Genomic DNA, 18,695 nt, shown 5'->3' with positions numbered 1-18,695 from the left:
CAAGTCAAAAAAGGTGTTTCATTCTGCTCTAGGAAAATACTACCTTAGTGGGGGTAAAAAGAGCCTTGAACGGCCCTGTTGGTGTCCAAATGTCAGCAATGGATTTGGATGTATTCATATCACAGTGTAAAAGAACTCAGTGGATATACGGTGTGAGCAGAGGCTTTAGGTTTATTTAATATTTATAAATGAGATCTAAAGAATTCTGCAGAAACCTAGGTCTTTAAATATAATAATTAGGCCAATAAAAATTTAGAAGAACAACCTCGGTGTTGTTCTTCTTTTTCAACCTCGGAAATATGCGTAGTTGTCTTGTTTTTAGAAAGGGTAGTTTTGGACGATATGTCTAAAACTGTATGTACCTTCCTCCGTACCCTTTCTTGGGAGTGAATTTCCTGGACTGATGCAACATTTACTCGGAGCGTATTTCGGGCGAGAGTGAAACGCTTCTTTATAGTTGCATCAGCCCGTGTTCTAAGTGGCAGGCCAAAGACCAATAAGCGTCGGGGAAAACTGTGATTGACAGCCGAATGGCCAATAGGGTGAAGGACAAGCCTGAGTAGGTTTAACCAATAAGGTGCTATGACGATTATGCAATCGGTGACGATTTATCGCTAAGCTGCTGTGATTGGATAAGATACCCGAAGACCCGTCTTCTGAGAGAGATGATTGGTGTAGAATGGGAACCCGATGGGGGCATATATGCAGCCAACGGCACGACCTTCATTTCATCATCCAGCGAAGAGCAGCGACACGGTAGAGCTGCAATTAAACGGTTATTAACGGTTTTCTAGGATCGTTAATTTATTCATTTACTTGTTAATCGCTAAACCTTTGACGCAAGAAACGGTAGCGCAACCGAGGCCGGCTAGAGGGCAGGCCAAGCTAGGTTACCTTTTTGTTTCGTGAAAGTGTCGAGCCGAAGAGGCGCAGACATGGCATTTTAAGGCGAGGATGCGGGCTCACTAAAGCATAGGCATGCACCAGGCAAAACAAAACCCCCCGCGGACCACCAGCTCCACTGCCCCACGGCAGACGGGCTCCAGGGCCGAGCGCGGAATCGCGGTCAGCCAGCCTCTACCACTGCTGTTAGACCGGAGGAAGAGGGCCCTGCCGAGTTAGCCAGTCAAACCGGTCCGTTCGGTTTCTGCACACCGAGTCCACATAACGTTCCACCTCCTCGCTTCTGAGTCAGTCCCAGCATCCAAACATCGGAGACACTAAACACATCGTCCAGTCATGAAGCCTCAAGACATCGTGGCAGCCAAGAGCAGCCTCTGGATCTTCGGCTACGGCTCACTTGTGTGGAAGCCCGACTTCAAATTCAAGAGGAGCAAAGTGGGCTTCGTCCGCGGATACAAGAGACGCTTCTGGCACGGAGATAACTTCCACCGTGGGAATGATGACATGGTGAGGGTTTTCTCAGACTTGTATAAACATAAGTTAATATTTTCAAAGCTACATCGTTTTTCCACTGTGGCCTGGCTATGACGTCACAATGACGCTGTGCTCTGTCTAATTTCTCCACAGCCTGGAAGAGTGGTGACTCTCATAGAGGAGGATGATGTAAGTATCTACAGCTTTGTACATTCAGTCATTAATGTAGTGTATATAAAACAGGCTTATGTTTACAAAAGCTGAGCCATTATAATGAATTATCAGGTTCTTACAATATCTTTAAGGTGCAAAATGAACATTTATTATTATTATTATTATTATTATTAAAACAAATCCTTCTGTCACACAGGCATGCACCTGGGGCGTTGCCTTTGAGGTGACAGGTGCGCAAGTGGAGGAGTCCCTCAGGTACCTGAATGTGAGGGAGGCAGTTCGAGGGGGTTACCTCACTCGAATTGTAGAGTTCATCCCACGCGGCGAGAACCAGACGCCCATCCAAGCCCTGCTTTACATCGCCACGCCCGATAACCCCATCTACCTCGGGCCGGCCAGCACAGAAGAAATTGCTGCCCAGATTGCCGTGTGCAAGGGGAAGACGGGCCATAACATCGAGTACCTGCTCCGTCTGGCAGAGTTCATGAGGCACAGCTGCCCTGATGTAGATGATCCTCATCTGTTCTCCATCGAGGCAGCCTGTCTGTCTATCATTAGGCCCATACTGTTAGCAGCCCAGCCACATAACTGAGGCTGTAGGCATTCACTCCTAATCATAAGATGATCCTAGATGCCACTGTGGGTGTTGTGATTGTGTTCACTATTTCCATCCCATAAGTTAGCAGTTCTTTCACTTATATACTGCACTAGGAAAACTAGGTACTGTCCATAAAAGCTGTTGTAAATCAGTAGCATGTGTGCTAGCCTCATGTTTCTTTAGTCTTGGCTGTGTAATCAAAGGGTCAAACACTGTCTTAATGTTTACTAGTCTTGATGCATGCTTGATATAAGCTGTAACCTGAAATGGTTGAATGGTTCTTTTTCCCAAACAGCCGTCTCAACGTGGTTAATATTGTCCATTTGATTTGCACAAAAAGCTGATTTTCAGCTCTTAAGCCATTTTGATTTCTCTTCACTCAAAGCCTTTGTTGTAAAAGGATTTTCTTTAAAGTGTCTTTTGAATAAAGTTTTAAATCCATTTGTTTGTCTTGGATTAATATTTCCATTCATGTAAAATTCTTCAAGACTTCACCTTAGCTTAATGTTCCACACCTGCTGGTCAGAATTAGGACACCAACAGTATAGTCAAATACACTTCTGAATGCCACTTCACAGCATCCACCTTCCTTGTTTCCATACAGCTCACTGTAAACACTTGGCAGAGGCAGGAGCTCCACTGGACATGACTCAAACTGACTGTCTAAAAATTACACAGGGTTATGCAAGTCAGCAGGGAACTGAGAGTGCTGTGTTTATAGTCTGCTTTGCTCTTGAGGTCAGAAGGAGCAGGAAAGGGAGGCAAAGCTGAATGTCGGGAGGCATGTCTTAGCTATAAGCCTTAACAGTGTTGTTCTGTGAGAAGAATACTGTACGCTATTATACATTCAGTTGTTGCAGGCGTCTCCTGTAGAGGAGGGCCTTGATGACCCACTATGATCAGTTCTATTGTGTCTGAATTCAAGAGGAATTTACACCATCCAGAATTAGCAGGCCCGATGTCAATCAGGTCACTGATTCACCTGACGTACAAAATAGTGCATGGCGTGTACACAACAGGGTGAACAATTTAAATATAGAATGTTCTTATTATCCGTGTACTGAACTACCCTCCCACCCTCAATACGAAAATACTGACATTATTTATTCATTTTTTTTTATTTTGGATTTCCTCCAAGTTAGTAAAATGACCATTTTTTTTCTCTGGTATGTACACAATGACCTATAAAAATAGACAAGCGATATGGGGATTATGGATACATTTGAGAGGAGCAATATCCACTGCAGTATTTACAAACACTGGACAATTATAACGTTTAAAGCAAAGTAACCCTCAAAACCACCAATGCCACAAAAATTATGAATTTTCAAACACATCTATCCTTTAAAAATAAATGGCTTCAATACAATTTACAGTCAGCACAAATCTTCATAAATTACCAATTTTTAACTTAAGTTATGATACATTTTACATCCGTTAAAGAATATAAAGTCAGCAATGATCAAGCAAGAGTGGTTGACGACTTTTAGGCAGCGCTCACTTCCACATTTCACTTTCTTTACAAAACACCTCCTCAAACTGCTTTTCTCCTTCCAAGACAAAATATATATTAGTATTTAAAGCCAAAATTCAATTTGCTGCAAATAGCTGTATAAAGAGAAGGCTGTATGGCATTGTAAATAGTTTCTATTTATACTGCAATAATGTTGATTAGCCCCTCTCGCCAAGATACGGTAATTATAAAAGCTGTCTTAACTGTTCTGTTGAAGTAAGGATGCTGTCTTTACAGTCTGTTTGTGGATGTGGCTGACTAACATTTTACCCTCATGTTCCCTGCTGTTTTTTTCTGCATTACAAAATACACGGAACACATTTTTACTTGTAAGTCTTCTCAAACATTCAAATAATTTCAAACGATAAGAGAATAAGAAAACATATCTGCATATTTTTCATAGATGTCCCTAAATGAACAAGTGCAAAAAGAGGAATAATGTGTGGAATTCCTGTTCAAACTTCAGTCACCAAACAAATCAGCACCTGCATTTCTGTTTATGTGGAGACAGTTCAGACTGAGTGGGGGAGAATAGTTTTACCTGTTGCTGTGAAGGAGAGCGAATCTGTGTTATTCAGCCCTTTGCTCAGTGCAATGTCACGTGTTGTTCAATTTCACACACAAAAAAAAGCTTACAGTTGTTCATCTTTCTCTCTCACTTTAAAAAAATATTCAGCTGTTTGCGAACTGAGTGCTGCCCACTCCTACATTTCCTGATATACAGAGTTTTGCTTTAAGTTGAAAACCATATTCCTTTACTTTCCCAAATTGGGAAATCTTGTGATTTTTTTTGCAGACCTCCCAGATCTCTTTGATTCATTTTAAGGTTAGGATTACTTCACTGCAAATTACAGGGGAATGGGGAAAGATTTCACAGTGACAGCAGGGCTGGTGAAATATTTGTGGTGGGTAGACATCATATACCATGTAGAGCTTCAGTCCCAAACTGAAATCACTTGCCAATTTAAAATGACACATTATCCTTCCACAAAACCATTTCAGACTGCTATCGGCCACCATGGCCGCTGGGTCCTTTGCCTCTCTTAGAAGGGTTCTGGTGAATGTGGGAGCTGCCGTGCACTAGTATCTGTGCACCAGAGCCCATGACACTGCCTTTCGCTTGCGGTGAAGAGGTGCCCACAGGGACGTAAGTAGGTGTGGCCGAAGCGCGAGCCAATGCAGGCTGCATAGGGCCAGATGCAGGGATACCTGAGAGAGGCAAAGTCAAAAAGCCAAAGGTTATTTAAAGATGTTACAGTGACCAGTCTATGCAAGTCTTCTTTGGGCTTATGTCCCAAGAAAAACCCATTTGTATAAAGAGTTACATTTTTGAATGGCATTGTCTTGTCCAAAAAAGCATTCTTGGCTGAAACATACATAAATTCATCAGACTAAACTACTTAGAGATATCCAAGTAAATAAAATACAGGCACTCATTTTCCGATGTGTTTATCCTTTATAAAGGCTGCAATGATGCATTTGTTCTCTGACAACTTAAAGTTAATTTGTTGTCCCACTCCACACCAATAAATCTTCTATAGTGTACAGTAACTACACCCTGAAATTCTTGTAGGCTGAGATATATGCATTTATGGCCATAAATATATGTCTGCAAAGTGGTGACCATAATGACTTAAAAATAGACAGTTTCATAATTTACATGCAACCCCAATTACAATGAAGCTGGGACGTTGTGTAAAACATAAATAAAAACAGAATACAATGATTTGTAAATCCTTTTCAACCTATATTCAGTTCAATACACTACAAAGACAAGATATTTAATATTCAAACAGATAAACTTTATTGTTTTTTTTTTTTTGCAAGTATTCACTCATTTTGAATTTGAGGCCTGCAACACATTCCAAAAGAGTTGGGACAGGGTCATGTTTACCACTGTGTTACATCACCTTTCCTTTTAACAACACTCAGTAAGCGTTTGGGAACTGAGGACACTAATTGCTGAAGCTTTGTAGGTGGAATTCTTTCCCATTCTTGCTTGATGTACAACCTCAGTTGCTCAACAGTCCGGGGTCTCCGTTGTGGTATTTTGCGATTCATAATGGACCACACATTTTCAATGGGAGACGGGTCTGGACTGCAGAGAGGCCAGTCCAGTACCCACATTCTTTTACTACGAAGCCATGCTGTTGTAACACGTGCAGAATGTTTTGGCATTGTCTTGCTGAAAAAAGCAGGGATGTCACTGAAAAAGATGTTGCTTGGATGGCAGCTTATGTTGCTCCAAAACTGTATGTACCTTTCAGCATTCATGGTGCCTTCACAGATGTGCAAGTTACCCATACCATGGGCACTAACACACCTCCAAACCATAGATACCCCATACAGTGTAGTGTGTAGCAGTAATATGTATCGTGTGTGTGTGTGTAACAGTCAAGTGTAGAGTATGTGTAACAGTAATGTGTAGAGTGTGTAAAGCCAGAAACATGATGCTGGCTTTTGAACGTTGCGCTGATAACAATCCGGACCGTCTTTTTCCTCTTTGGCCCAGAGGACACGACGTTCATGATTTCCCCAAAAAAATTGAAAAACTTACTGAGTGTTGTTAAAAGGAAAGGTGATGTTGCACAGTGGTAAACATGCCCCTGTCCCAACTCTTTTGGAACATGTTGCTGGCCTCAAATTCAAAATGAGTGAATATTTGCAAAAAACAATAAAGTTTATCGGTTTGAACATTAAATATCTTGTCTTTGTAGTGTATTCAACTGAATGTAGGTTGAAAAGGATTTGCAAATCATCGCATTTTGTTTTTATGTTTCACACAACGTCCCAACTTCATTGGAATTGGGGTTGCATTGACTACAGCTTGCGGGAGAAACAATTTTTTTAAAGTAAGTAGAATTGTAAGTTGAACCCACCTTTGGAAACACTGTAGCCGTAAGCAGCATATGCAGCAGCCGAAGCAGCTGCTGCTCCTGCCATTGCTCCGGCCATGGCTGCCGCACTGCCTGCTGTCGACTTCCTTCCTCTGCCTTTCCTGCCGGAGGACTTCCCTGCCCCTCCAGAGCCTTTCGGCCGACCTCTGCTCCTGCCGGACCTTCCTCTGCCTGGACTGGAATTGTCTTGAGAAGAAACACCTACAGCAGTAACAGAGGACGAGTTCAGCTGGAACATCTGTCCCAAGTCCTAACCCTAACTATCCGCCTGGAGGATATGACCTTGCAGAAACCAAAACACACTAACGTGCACCTGCCAACCCCTGCATCCTCAATACAATTTATACAATTTTCTCCTTACCTCATGTGTACTCGATTAACCAAGACATATTTAATGAAGTTAGCTTTTAAAACATAAATAATTGTATATATTTTGTCTATTGCAGAATGACTATGCCAGTGGGTGTTTTATTAGCTGCCATTTTTATTGAAACTGGCCTCGTCTCTCCAGTCCAAAATCAAAGAAGCGAAATACGCTGGCCTTATCCATAATAATGTGTGATAAGTGTGGGAAAACGCTATAATTCCTTAAAATCAGTTTCCTGACATGCAGGCTTAGTATTTACACAGGCACACGTTTTTTGCCAAGCCTTTTTCATCACACTTTCCTTCTCGTCTTCTAAAACATGCTTGTGCATGAAGCTGAATGCCAAGGCAGCCTCTGCTCTTGGGTACCAGCCAGGAACCAGACACTGTTGGCTAGACAAGGCAGCCTCCCCTAAGCCCCATCTCCCTCACAGCCACTCTCTTGCACTTTTCCACAGAGAGCTTCAATCCTGCAGTCCTCAGCGCTTTAAGCTGCAAAACCTACACAGCAACACTGCTTATTAACATCAACTATCACTCAAGGGGCAGGCAGTGAGCCAGATCCATGCAAAAGGCTACCCTGCTTGGAGACACTTTGTTTATGTGGGATTTGATTGCAGCCGTGCAAAGCTTCCAAAAATGAGAGGAAGAGAAAGATCCGAAAAAAGAAGCAGTAGATGGAGCCTGTAATAGCTAAGCCAAGGCCCACACGAGTGCCCTTCCAGCAGTGAGAAAAAAATATATATATAAAAAATACAGCAGTGGCTCAGCTAGTCAATTATTCTTTGTACTCAAGACAGGGTGTTAGACAAAAAACAAATAGAACTGAAGAAATGGCAGACTCAGCAAGGTCTGTGAAAATTACAGCTCAAATAATGTCAGACTGTAGGATTTCCACTAAAAAACACAGCAGCAAGCACTTTAAGAGTTCCTCATATCTGTTATATCTCGTCATGGATCACTCATATTAGCAATCTGCATGTAATTCATTTTAATGTGCTTTTCCAGCCTTGCCAAGCTCTACATTGCTATATAATACACCTCTTGCATGTGGAATCCATCAGACACCTAAGAATATGCATTTGGCTCTTCAGAAAACAACCAACAAGTGTTTTGGATGATTTCTGTTTGAAATATAGTGGGAAATATGTGTCCAACCCATTAAAAGCTGAAAGTTCAGTTTCAGGTTTAGATGTTGTACAAGGCTCTACCCACCGTTCATGTTGTCAGACACGGAGCCGGTGCCAGAGGCAGGGGAGTTGGTGGCACGGGACTGAGGAGCTGACGATACAGGCTCATCCACAATCACCAGCATGTCACTGCTACTCTCATCAGCTGGGAGAGAGCCAGGCTGCAGCTCACTGCTCAGAGAAATCTGCAGAGAAACACAGCTCTAAGGGTGAGACAGGGACAAAAGGGACAGCACCACAGTGGAAAGGTGTCGGGGCCGTTATGTGGAAGAGAGGAAGGAAAGGCAGAACGCAAGAGGTTAAACTACTTCCAGAGATTGAGCAATGGTTAAGGCCTATATGATAATTTATTTCAAAGACAGGCCATTCAGCTTAGAACCTTCTTAACTTTAAATGGAAGTCAATGTAAAAAGATAATATTCCAAGTAATTTTGGAACATTTCTATTGGGCCATTCATCTCAAAACTCATTTGAACCCAGCAGTCGCAGTAAACAAATAAAAATTCACAAAAATGGAGATACATGCTTTTAATCAGACAAATAATTTACAGAATAAAATATACTCTGAATCAATTTCAAGAACAATCAAGAATTAAAAAGTTGGATGATATTTAAAATAATTATAAAGTTTCGTTAAACATAAAGTTGGCAGCGACACATTCAGTCAAAAGAACTTGGAGGTTCAATGGCTGAAAAGGTCTAGCACTTGGTGAAATAACAGTGGAATAATTATGTGCTTGTTGCAACTAAAGAAGTGAAATATTTGGGGAAAAGTGAAAGTCGTATAAAAAGAAACTTCTCCGAGTGCACTCCGTGGCTCACCTCGCTGAAGGGGCTGGGCATGGCAGAGTCCATGTCCACACTGATGAAAGAGTCCTCCCCATCTGCTGACAGGTTAGAATTATCTGCAGAGGGAGCGTATGGGATGACCAAGTTCACACCATCCCTCTTTTTCTTTGCCTCCACGTCATCCTCCTTCTTCCTCTGCAAATATATCAATGTGGGTTTTATTTTAGTAAATCTTCCTAAAAATCTTTTTGGTACAAAATGCACAACGAAATTTGTAGTGTTTGTAAATGCTTCTTCAAAACATCTCGTGCAAAGTTACCTTTTCTGCATATTTTTCTCTCTTTCTCTTGCGGTCCTTAACCTTGCTGCTTTCTTCCTGCTGCCTCTTCTCTTCCTGCCTTAGACGCACTGGCCATAAACACAATGTCAACAATAGTCATAAGCCGACAGGAACAAAAAAAACCAACCATGATAAGGAGGTCAATTAAAAGCACACTAATCCCAAAATCCAATCTCTTTCAGACCAAAGGTATCTCCAGAGGACCTATGCCATTAAAGTTCTGACAAGTGTAGGGAGGTACGGTGGTGCAGCAGGTAGTGTCGCAGTCACACAGCTTCAGGGACCGATGAGGAGTTTGGTGTGTTCTCCCAGTGTCTGCATGGGTTTCCTCTGGGTGTCGACTCAAATATGTCCACAGGTGTGAGTGAATATGTGAGTGCATATCGCCCTGTGAAAGACTGGCGCCCCCTCCAGGGTGTGTTCCCGCCTTTTGCCCAGTGATTCCAGGTAGGCTCCGGACCCACCGCAACCCTGAACTTGATAAGCGGTTACAAATAATGAATGAATGAATTAATTAATAAATGCTTTTTTTAGAACCCTTCTCATGTGATTTGGGGTGTTGTTTTTACTGAATGAGGCAAGGAATGTCTTATAAAGCAATATAATAAACTGAGAACTGTCTTTCTAGGAGCCTCATGGCTTGTCCTGGAGTTCTTAACAGAGTCTTTAATTAAAAACATCCACTCACACTTTTTCTCCAGCTCCTCGTCATCCAGCAGCAGGCTGACAACTTCTTTGGGCTTAAGAGTGTCGGGTTTAAAATTTCCCCCAGAGATTACCATCCTCTGAATCTGAGACACGAGAGAATCGAGACATGATTAGTTCACCAACGACAGGATAACTGCAATGTTACACAGTAAATTGCATTCATCAACAAGAATATTACCAAACCTATTAAGATTTTATTGGTTTGTTTACATAAAAGTAAGTTTATTTTTAGCACTTTTCCCAGTAAAAACACACAGTGCTTCACAAAGAATAAACTGGAAAAAATAAGAAAAAAATGTATAAATATTAAATGAATAAAATATAATAAAAATGTTACTGTGTGGGGGTTCGGTAAAATCAACTTGATCTACTTGGTGGGGGCAGATGAACATGTACCTCACTCTTCTCCTTGGCCCTCTGTAAGATGCGCTCCTCAATAGTGCCCTTACATATGAGGCGGTAGACTGTGACCTGCTTGGTTTGGCCCAGCCTGTGAGCTCTGTCCATGGCCTGCTGATCTACTGTAGGGTTCCAGTCACTGTCATAGAAAATCACCTGCAAGGACATACAGGAATAGATTTACTCAAAAACGTCACATCCTCCGACCACCTACCTCACAGAAGCATGGCTTATATAAACATCCTTTCCCTTACCCACAGTTTACCATTGTTCTACCAGGGGAAAAATAGGAAGTATGCTGAAAAGTATCAACCAGGAGAAAGCCGAGGCAAAAGCCAGTAAATACTGAAACCTTGAAGGCTAAACTGATGCTAACCATCTTTAAACAAATAAGATACAGTTCTGAGTTGCTAATATGTGCACGTTGAAACATCTGCTGCAGCTGATGAGTTACAAATAGACTTTTCAACTAGGAACTCATTTGTCATCAGCTAGGCCAGTCTTGCTACACAGCCTCACCGTGTCTGCAGCAGTCAAGTTTATGCCAAGGCCACCCGCTCTTGTGCTGAGGAGGAAGACAAAAATATCCGTCCTGCAAACAAATGAGAAGAGAGGGAGTGAGACAGGGGAAACAAAGGAAAGGCAGACCATGCCTCCGTCTGGTCCGACAGGATTTGCAGCAAGAGACATTTCAATATACCACACACCCTTCTGCAAAATAGAAACAGACCCCAGAGTCCACCAAAGCAGATGTAATGCAAACCAGAGCACCAAAGAGAGAGAGAGAGAAGCAAAACCACAAAACCAGATTCCTCTCCATGAAGGTGGCATCAGGGAAGAGGGTTTTAGACATTTGGAAAACAAGCTTAAATTAGTCTAAACAGAGACAGACTCGAACATCTGCAACCCAGGTCAGAAACTTGAGCTTCTAATCCTTTCCCCCCCACCAGCCTTCCCTTGGGCTTGCAACTCACCGGCTCTGAAAGTCTGCCACCATGTCTCGACGTTCTGAGATTTTGGATGAACCATCCAGTCGCATGTAGGTATGCTTCCTGTACACCATGTACTCCTGAAGAACAGTAAGATAGTGGTGAAGGGTTAGCAGGGCAACCAACATTTACAGTACATGTTATCAGAAATAAAATATGCACAATGTTAGTCATTAATTTGTAACGATAAGAATCTGGAAGCACATAAAACTCTCAAAAATGTCATAGGCTTCATGTACGTCCCCCTTCACCCTATAGCTGGCAGCATAAGTCTCTTTAACAACATAAGCTCACTTCTTGGCTGAAACAATTCCAAAATAATCCCCAACCTGCCTTCAGTGTTGACCTCTTTCCCTTCCACGCCACCCAGACTGAAGCCTCCAATCCATCAGTCCTGGCGCTCCTCTAGCCTGCCTCACAAACGCACATCTGGACTATGTGAAATGCGCATTAGCACTCTTGCTGACATTAACGTCCTTTGATCAGGTCTCCAGTTCTGGCCAAAATGACACACAGCCTCTTTTGCAACTGAACTCATGAGGTGCCTATGGGACCATCCGAAAATGTACTGCATCACTGAGAGACTACCTCCAGGCCAGCAGAGCGGCGCCAAACATAACATGATTTAACTCTTCGGAATTCTGCCCAAAATATACTTGGAGCCTACTCAAGAGGAATTTGAGAAAAGCAGGATTTGAAAGGACTACTAAGTACAACTGGCGTCAAGGCGTCCCAGTGGAGGATAACAAGTCAAAATTAACAATGCAGAACAGGACCAGAACCAGGAAATGTCCTTCATTGTCTCTTCACTGCTGCTAAATCTGTAAAGGTAAAGTATAATATACAAAAAGGTAGTGGAGTTTAATTGTCTCCCATTTCTCAATAATGAAAGGTTTATTATTTGTATTTAACACAAACTATACTTCATTCTTTTTCTGACCAGACACGCGTTGTAGTAGTTTCTGAATTTTTTACAGCACTGTAAATCCTCCAGAATCATATATTATCAAAATGAACAATGCAGAATACAACGAGAACCAGGAAACGTCCTTCAGTTTCTCTTCATGCCCTCTTTTGTCCTGCATTGTTATTTTTGATAATATATGATGCTGGAGTATTTACATTACAAATTTCTATAATTATGTACAAGGGATAAGTCATGGCCTAATGGTTAGAGAAAAGGGTTTAGGACTGAAAGGTCATATGTTCAATTTCCACGACTGGCAGGAAAATTGAGGGCGGTGGGAGTGAAGGAACAGCAATGTCCTCCTCCCCCAGTGAACAGCTGAGGTTCCCTTGAGCAAGGCACCAAACCCACAACTTCTCCCCCTGGATGGCTGTGTGTCCACAGCCCCTAGTGCACTAGTGTGTGTGTGTGTTCACTGCCACAGATGGGTTAAATGCAGAAGACACATTTCGTTGTACGATGTACAATGACAAATAATTGCAATTCATTTCACTGCATTTAAAGCTTTAAATCTATGAAATCTCAAGGTAATTATGCCTATCCTTCCATTGTGATATGTCTTTGAGGGTCTGAAAGCATGTGAATAAGGAGGCAACAGACCAAAATATAGGATTTACAAATCAAAGAAGGTATTGGTGTAATCACAATTTATTGATAATCTCAGTACCAATCTCAGCATCAATAAACATGTATTGTGAGAAGCAGAAAATGACACCAGCTCCTCTGACTGAACTTTGGCTATGAGAAGCTCTATCCCTGCATTTGTTGAACACTGAAATGTTTAATGGTTTAATGGTTTTGAGTAGAAATTAAATAATGTGGTCACTGACTGTCGTACAGTACTGTCATCGCAAAGTGGTAATTATTGGCCATTACACAGATGAGTGATACTGACATCAGTGCCCAGTCTTAAATATAACTACTGCTGATGTGATGCCAAACTAGGCAGTGCCAAATTGGGGAAGAAAAAAAAAAAAAAAAAAAAAAAAAAAAAAAACAAGCTAATGGCAAAGATTACAATCAGCAAGTCTTTTCCCTAGAGTTAATGTAAGGCCCTCAAATTGACTGCAGCTGGGTCTTTTAACCACAGGCCAAGCCCACTGAACGGTGGAAAATTGGTCAAGCCATGACTTCATTCACCAAATACAATGCAGACTCCTATAAGTCTCAATCTAAAAAAGCTGCACTCACACCATCGTGCCCACTGGCCATGGGCTGGGGATTATCACTGCACTAAGATAACCCAGCGATTAGTAGTGAGTGATTAGTAGAAAAGAAAAAGTAAAAAAATAATTCCCATGTCAGAACTTAGTCAATCAAATTCAAGGGGTCCTGGCCTGTTTTTTAACCTTTCCCATGGTCCATTACCGCACAAACAAACCGTGAGTAAAGGGAATATCTACAATTGTGAGGAACTGCAGTTCTTTCTGGTTTGTTTAAATTCAGAAGCATTGCATCTTTTGAGGTGGAACGGTATGTTTGAAGAGAAAAATGACTGTTGTTTGTTGTATGTGGCTAAAGTTTAACTGTACATTTTTATTCACTGTTTGAGTCACCATAGAAACTCAAGATGTCATCCCTAAATTTTAACAGAGGTGTTTGCAAACTACCAGTTGTTTACAGCTCAGTAGGAGGCAAAACAATTTCCTTTTTCTGGCTTTAATTTTCTCTTTTTTCTCTGTTTTGCATGCTAGGATTTAAATCCTTCTTATTCTCTCATCATTTTCCATTCCTGTGGTGTTTAATTACAGCAAAAATATCCATGATAAGGATTCATTTAAGAGACTGCAGTTAAGATTATTAGTGTTTTGGATTATTTCCATAAAACAACTGTGCTATTACTCCAGTGATTAAGAAAGGTTTTTTAAAAAAAAAAAGTATTGTGTGCTCACCTCCAGCAGGTCAATCATACGGGTCATCTGAGAATAAATAAGGACACGATGTCCCTGAGACTTCAGTCGTGTCAGCAGCAGGTCCAGAGTGTGAAGCTTGCCACTGTCCGTGATTAGGCTCTCTTTGTCTGAATACAAAAGAACAAAGAAGTCAAAATTGAACAATGTTCTGTATCAGGGACATCTGTACAGCACCCTCTGATCCCACCAAGCTGTGACTAACCATAACAAAGAGTACATCAAAGAACTCTGTTATGTCATTCTACATTGGGCTAAATATCATGAGTAGAAAGGTCAATCCAAAACAAAATTTAAAAAGGATTCGGAGGATAAAATCAATAACTTAAATTATGTGATCAAGGACATGTCAAAACAACTCTCGTTGCTAACTCTGTTTGCATCAGCTGTACACATCCATTACAAAAGCTTATTTTGATTGCATGCACAAAGATGAACAAACAAAGCAAAAGATGAGGGGTGAACTTTCCACAGTGGCCTCACTCAACCCACTGACCCCCTCAAATCAAAGACAGGCAGGAGGTGACCTCTCCGGTCATAGGGCTTGTGGAAAAGATGATAGAACAGAGAATGAGCAAGTCCTTGGGGTGAATAAAGACCATTCTGATTTGAACCAAGGTTGAACCTTGACCCATCACCTCATAACACAAAAAAGGGTCAGCAAAGTCCTTCTCTCAATGTGCTAAAGTGAAACTAATAATATAATAGTGGCCATTAGACAGAGGTTATTACTTCACACCACACTCTAAAGGCTGCTGTCCTCATACTAAAAGTCCAGTGATATTGTGACAGTAATACAGGCAAATTTCACACATTTACTGCTCAGATTTAAATTAAATGAAAATATTTCTTATTTTCAATATAAAAATATAGAAGCATTATTACAATATTATAACAAGTAGGTGTACAAATATGTTTTAAAGCCTTTTATACCTAGTGGAATAATGAGACTTCCCAGCAACATCTAATGCATTTACAGTTTAAAGGAGGTTTTCCATTTTTTAGTCAGTGGGCATACAGCTGGATAAACCAAAAAGGATTTGTCAAAGGAAAAAGCTCTGCAGACCAAAATGTGTATTTCAAAGATCATACATCTATTTGAAGGCTCCATCAGTCACTGCTGATCTGGAGTCTTTGTTTCTGCTTTGAACCTAGTGTGGTTGGATGATGAGAACAGACCCATGTCAAACACTCCTCCATCAAAGAGCCCTAATCTAATGGGCCTGGCGTCAAGGGACAAGAAGAGGCACAGGGTTGGAAGACCCAGCTTTATTAACCCCCATAAGAAAAGAGAGGGAAATATGGGCTGTGGCATGATGTTGCCTTCATGGCTCCATGCTATATTGCCATCTCTAAGCAAACCCCAGACTTCACAGAGTGTTTCTGAAAAGTTTACGTTCCACAACAGGCCCTGTTCTAAGACGCTTATGGAAATACAATTCATAAAGTTTCAGCTTGGAAAAGAAGTGCTATAATTACACAAGCTGATCTGAATATGCTATGAGAACTTTAGCAGGATTCCCCATTAATCTGTGCTCATTAAACAAGTGGAAAACGAACATGTAACAAAAAATATTGCAGCATAATTTCATTGAGTCTCAAAATATTTATGGGAATTTATTATCCTTAAATTGCAATGTTCAAAAAAAACTAAACACTGGGCTCTCAAAGCTAATCACTGTTATCCCACACAGCCATTGCCATGGTTACAGTTATCAAGCCCGGGCACCTGCTGGTGGCTTACCCTCCCCCATCCAACGGACCCTTTCCAAAACCCTCAAAATGTAATCCAATCCCTCCCAGCCATGACCCCAGGGTGACCTTTAAAAAAAAAGTCCACCACTGAGGCCTGGTCAGGCCAATTAACATAAATGCCTGCTACGTAAATGCTTTTGCGCTGCTCGCTAATTTCATTAAAAAGATCTCGGTTTTCCCGCTGCTCTTCTGGCAACAGAACCGACTGGAGGGCAGCACTGGCCAGTACTCTCTGGCCCTCACCACCATGAGATCATCTCATTTGTTTACAAAGGCAGGGCTCAAAAGACAGCAACACCATCAACTTTTCAGAGGCCAACTACTGAGAAAGCTGTGAATAATAAAACATATATTAAAACCGTGGTAAAATAATAAAGCACACTAACCACATGTTTCAAATTGAATGCTGCCCCCTGTGGGTGACCTCAGGCCAAACAAATACCATATGTTCAGTAAAAACATTAACAACACAGAAATAAAACACAAACTAGAGATAATAGAGCAGCTTGAACCCAAAATGATTCAGATATATTTTTCCAAAATACACAAAACCAAATCAAATATGCTAGTCTGTAATGTTTAAAAATGATGTTGTATCAATCTGGAAAGGAGAAGGACAAGAAATGAATGTGGCTTTGAAAAAGATCTGCTCCAGTGGGTGGAAGCCAGGTGGAACACACTGCTCACAAGTCACATGACAAGGCCTAAGAGGTAAAAGGGCAAGGACAGATCAGGTCGTGGGACAGCTCCGTGAAACAGCTCAGGGCTTTAGTGGGCTACAAATTAACCACGTCACCTTTGGGCTTAAGAGGGTGGGAGGGAAGACCAGCGCGTTATGAAAGCAGTCATTAAGCCGTCACATATGTATCACACACTATGGCTGGCTGTAGAGATGGTGAGAGATAGAGGACCACAGTTTCTCCTCACGGAACACAAAACAGAGAGCAGATAGCTCCCCCTATAGGTCACAAAGGATCCAGAGAGCACAGAGTCAATAGCCAAGCACAGCGTGGAATATTACAGCTCAGAACTGCACACTGCCAACCTATAAATTAAAAGTATACTTGTAAAGAATTGGACCTCTACATGCTGTGCTTTAAATGGTTTAATTCTGGACTTGTGCTTGGTCAAAAAGACTGATGGCAGATGGCAGGAGCAAAGGATGGATCACAAACAATTACATAGCCGCCAGTGTTTGGGCCAAAAATCAAAAAAGGCCAAGAATATTTCCGTTCATTTTGCTGGAGCACAAGGATTCTTTGAAGGAACAGGAAGGGAAAGCAGAGTTTCCCACAGGCTGTCTACAAGTTAAGACCGAGTGCTGCTCCTCCTTCATCATAACAACAGTCTGCAGCAACATAGGTCCAAAAAATGATAAACAAAAAGTCACTTTGCCATAGCTATTGTGAGAAATGACCTTCATGCTACTTTGCCCTGCTCTCTAATTAGCAAGTGTCACACAAACTCCAATGTGACAACATGCTATTACAGTCAGTCTGTTTACAAAACACCCAGTAGGCAGCTCCACCATGGCTAAGTTTCACCTCAAATTATGTTTTTAAGTGAAGTCAAGTTGGAGCAGAAAGTTACCACATTCTGCAAAAGGCCTCAGTGGTAAAGACAATGCGTCTCACGTCTTTTGACTTTATGAGTCAACTGGTGGAATAAAGTCACACCACCCAATGTGCGTGTCTGGTTTGTGATTTGATTATTTTGAAATACTTCGGTAGCTTAGCTAATATGTTGATATTGCTGATTAGCCTTCACCACAAAGGGTATTCAAGCCCTCTTCCACCATCTTCAGAGGTATGGGCTCACAGGATCCGCCAGCGAGATTGTGGGAGTAGGCAATCACACTGCCCCAGGACTTCAATGAGCCTGGCTCTATGTTGTGTCATTTCCTTCCTTTGGTACAGTATGACTCTGAGAAAATGGGAAAGGAGCAACTGAAACACCTTGAGTCTGTGAATGAGCATTTGCACTGACTCACACACATACAGGCTAATGCACACAGCGCTTACCTAACAATGTGCCGAAACAATGTCCAATAGTCAAACTTCCTTGCTTTGTCCCCCCTCCCAACTTCACAGGAGCTCATGGGTCTCTGTCTCACAAGCTCTGCTCCCAGCAGTTAAACTGGCCTTGCGCAACTCTGTCAGTGCTCCCGGAATATCCTACCCTACATGTTATTTCTGATCTGCACATGTATGCACTGCATTTCATTGCAGGAGAGCTTGTGAAAAGCTAATTAACCGGGTCAGCAGTGAAGACACCAAAATACGCATTGCAGGATCACTGTTGGGAACCACTTGCCCAAGAAAACAGAAATTTCTGCTATCACTCCCACTTTTGACAACCGACAGTACTAGCGTGTAACAAATGGCAATGTGTTGAGCCAAACACTGACAAAGACGGAGAGGTACAACAGGCACAGGCCCTGACCCCAGACCAGCCAGGGCCGGTGGCCACCATGACCTGTGTGACTCTCCCACGGGTATCCCTCCCTCCATGGGCCGCTCGGGGGGCCCTTGCTGGCAGCCTCTCCAGCTTCTTCTGTGGCGTTTCCTCCAAATCACACGCACAATAGCCTCTGGGACGCAGCTGCGCCGAGGGGCCCTCTCAGCCCAACCTATCACACAAGGCCAGCCAATGGAGGCACAGACAGAGAGAAGGGCCAGGGTTTAGCTGAGAGTCTGAAGGTAGGTGTGTTTCTAAGAGGTGTT

At 42.0% G+C, this 18,695-nt stretch overlaps 2 protein-coding genes across 2 annotated transcripts in view; one reads left to right on the top strand and one right to left on the bottom strand.

Moving 5' to 3' along the window:
- Positions 1-719: 719 nt before the first annotated feature.
- Positions 720-2,584, top strand: chac1 (ChaC, cation transport regulator homolog 1 (E. coli)). The gene is made up of 3 exons (XM_066677044.1): positions 720-1,410; positions 1,531-1,566; positions 1,748-2,584. The coding sequence occupies exons 1-3, from the start codon at positions 1,240-1,242 to the stop codon at positions 2,141-2,143; spliced, it is 603 nt and encodes a 200-aa protein (XP_066533141.1). The 5' UTR covers positions 720-1,239; the 3' UTR covers positions 2,144-2,584.
- Positions 2,585-3,285: 701 nt separating this feature from the next.
- The window catches only part of ino80 (INO80 complex ATPase subunit), a 40,192-nt gene continuing 24,782 nt past the window's right edge, over positions 3,286-18,695 (bottom strand). The window contains exons 28-37 of the mRNA XM_066676952.1: positions 14,200-14,327; positions 11,326-11,420; positions 10,871-10,943; positions 10,349-10,507; positions 9,933-10,035; positions 9,224-9,312; positions 8,938-9,099; positions 8,141-8,300; positions 6,542-6,760; positions 3,286-4,871 (exon numbers count right to left, since the gene is read on the bottom strand). Coding sequence (XP_066533049.1) covers positions 4,669-4,871; positions 6,542-6,760; positions 8,141-8,300; positions 8,938-9,099; positions 9,224-9,312; positions 9,933-10,035; positions 10,349-10,507; positions 10,871-10,943; positions 11,326-11,420; positions 14,200-14,327 — 1,391 coding nt within the window. The 3' untranslated portion in view covers positions 3,286-4,668. The remainder of the gene's footprint in view (positions 4,872-6,541; positions 6,761-8,140; positions 8,301-8,937; positions 9,100-9,223; positions 9,313-9,932; positions 10,036-10,348; positions 10,508-10,870; positions 10,944-11,325; positions 11,421-14,199; positions 14,328-18,695) is intronic.

The sequence above is a fragment of the Hoplias malabaricus genome, chromosome 7 (genome assembly GCF_029633855.1).
Source record: "Hoplias malabaricus isolate fHopMal1 chromosome 7, fHopMal1.hap1, whole genome shotgun sequence".
In the NCBI taxonomy this organism is placed as follows: domain Eukaryota; kingdom Metazoa; phylum Chordata; class Actinopteri; order Characiformes; family Erythrinidae; genus Hoplias; species Hoplias malabaricus.
Note: the sequence above shows the minus strand (reverse complement) of the source record. Positions and strands in the feature narration are given on the sequence as shown.

What these genes read in the sequence shown, in the direction of transcription:
- chac1 (XM_066677044.1), top strand. Translation starts at nt 1,240, where the DNA reads ATGAAGCCTCAAGACATCGTGGCAGCCAAGAGCAGCCTCTGGATCTTC. An exon ending in ACCGTGGGAATGATGACATG is followed by an intron (nt 1,411 to 1,530) that starts GTGAGGGTTTTC and finishes ATTTCTCCACAG; the next exon opens with CCTGGAAGAGTGGTGACTCT. An exon ending in CTCTCATAGAGGAGGATGAT is followed by an intron (nt 1,567 to 1,747) that starts GTAAGTATCTAC and finishes TCTGTCACACAG; the next exon opens with GCATGCACCTGGGGCGTTGC.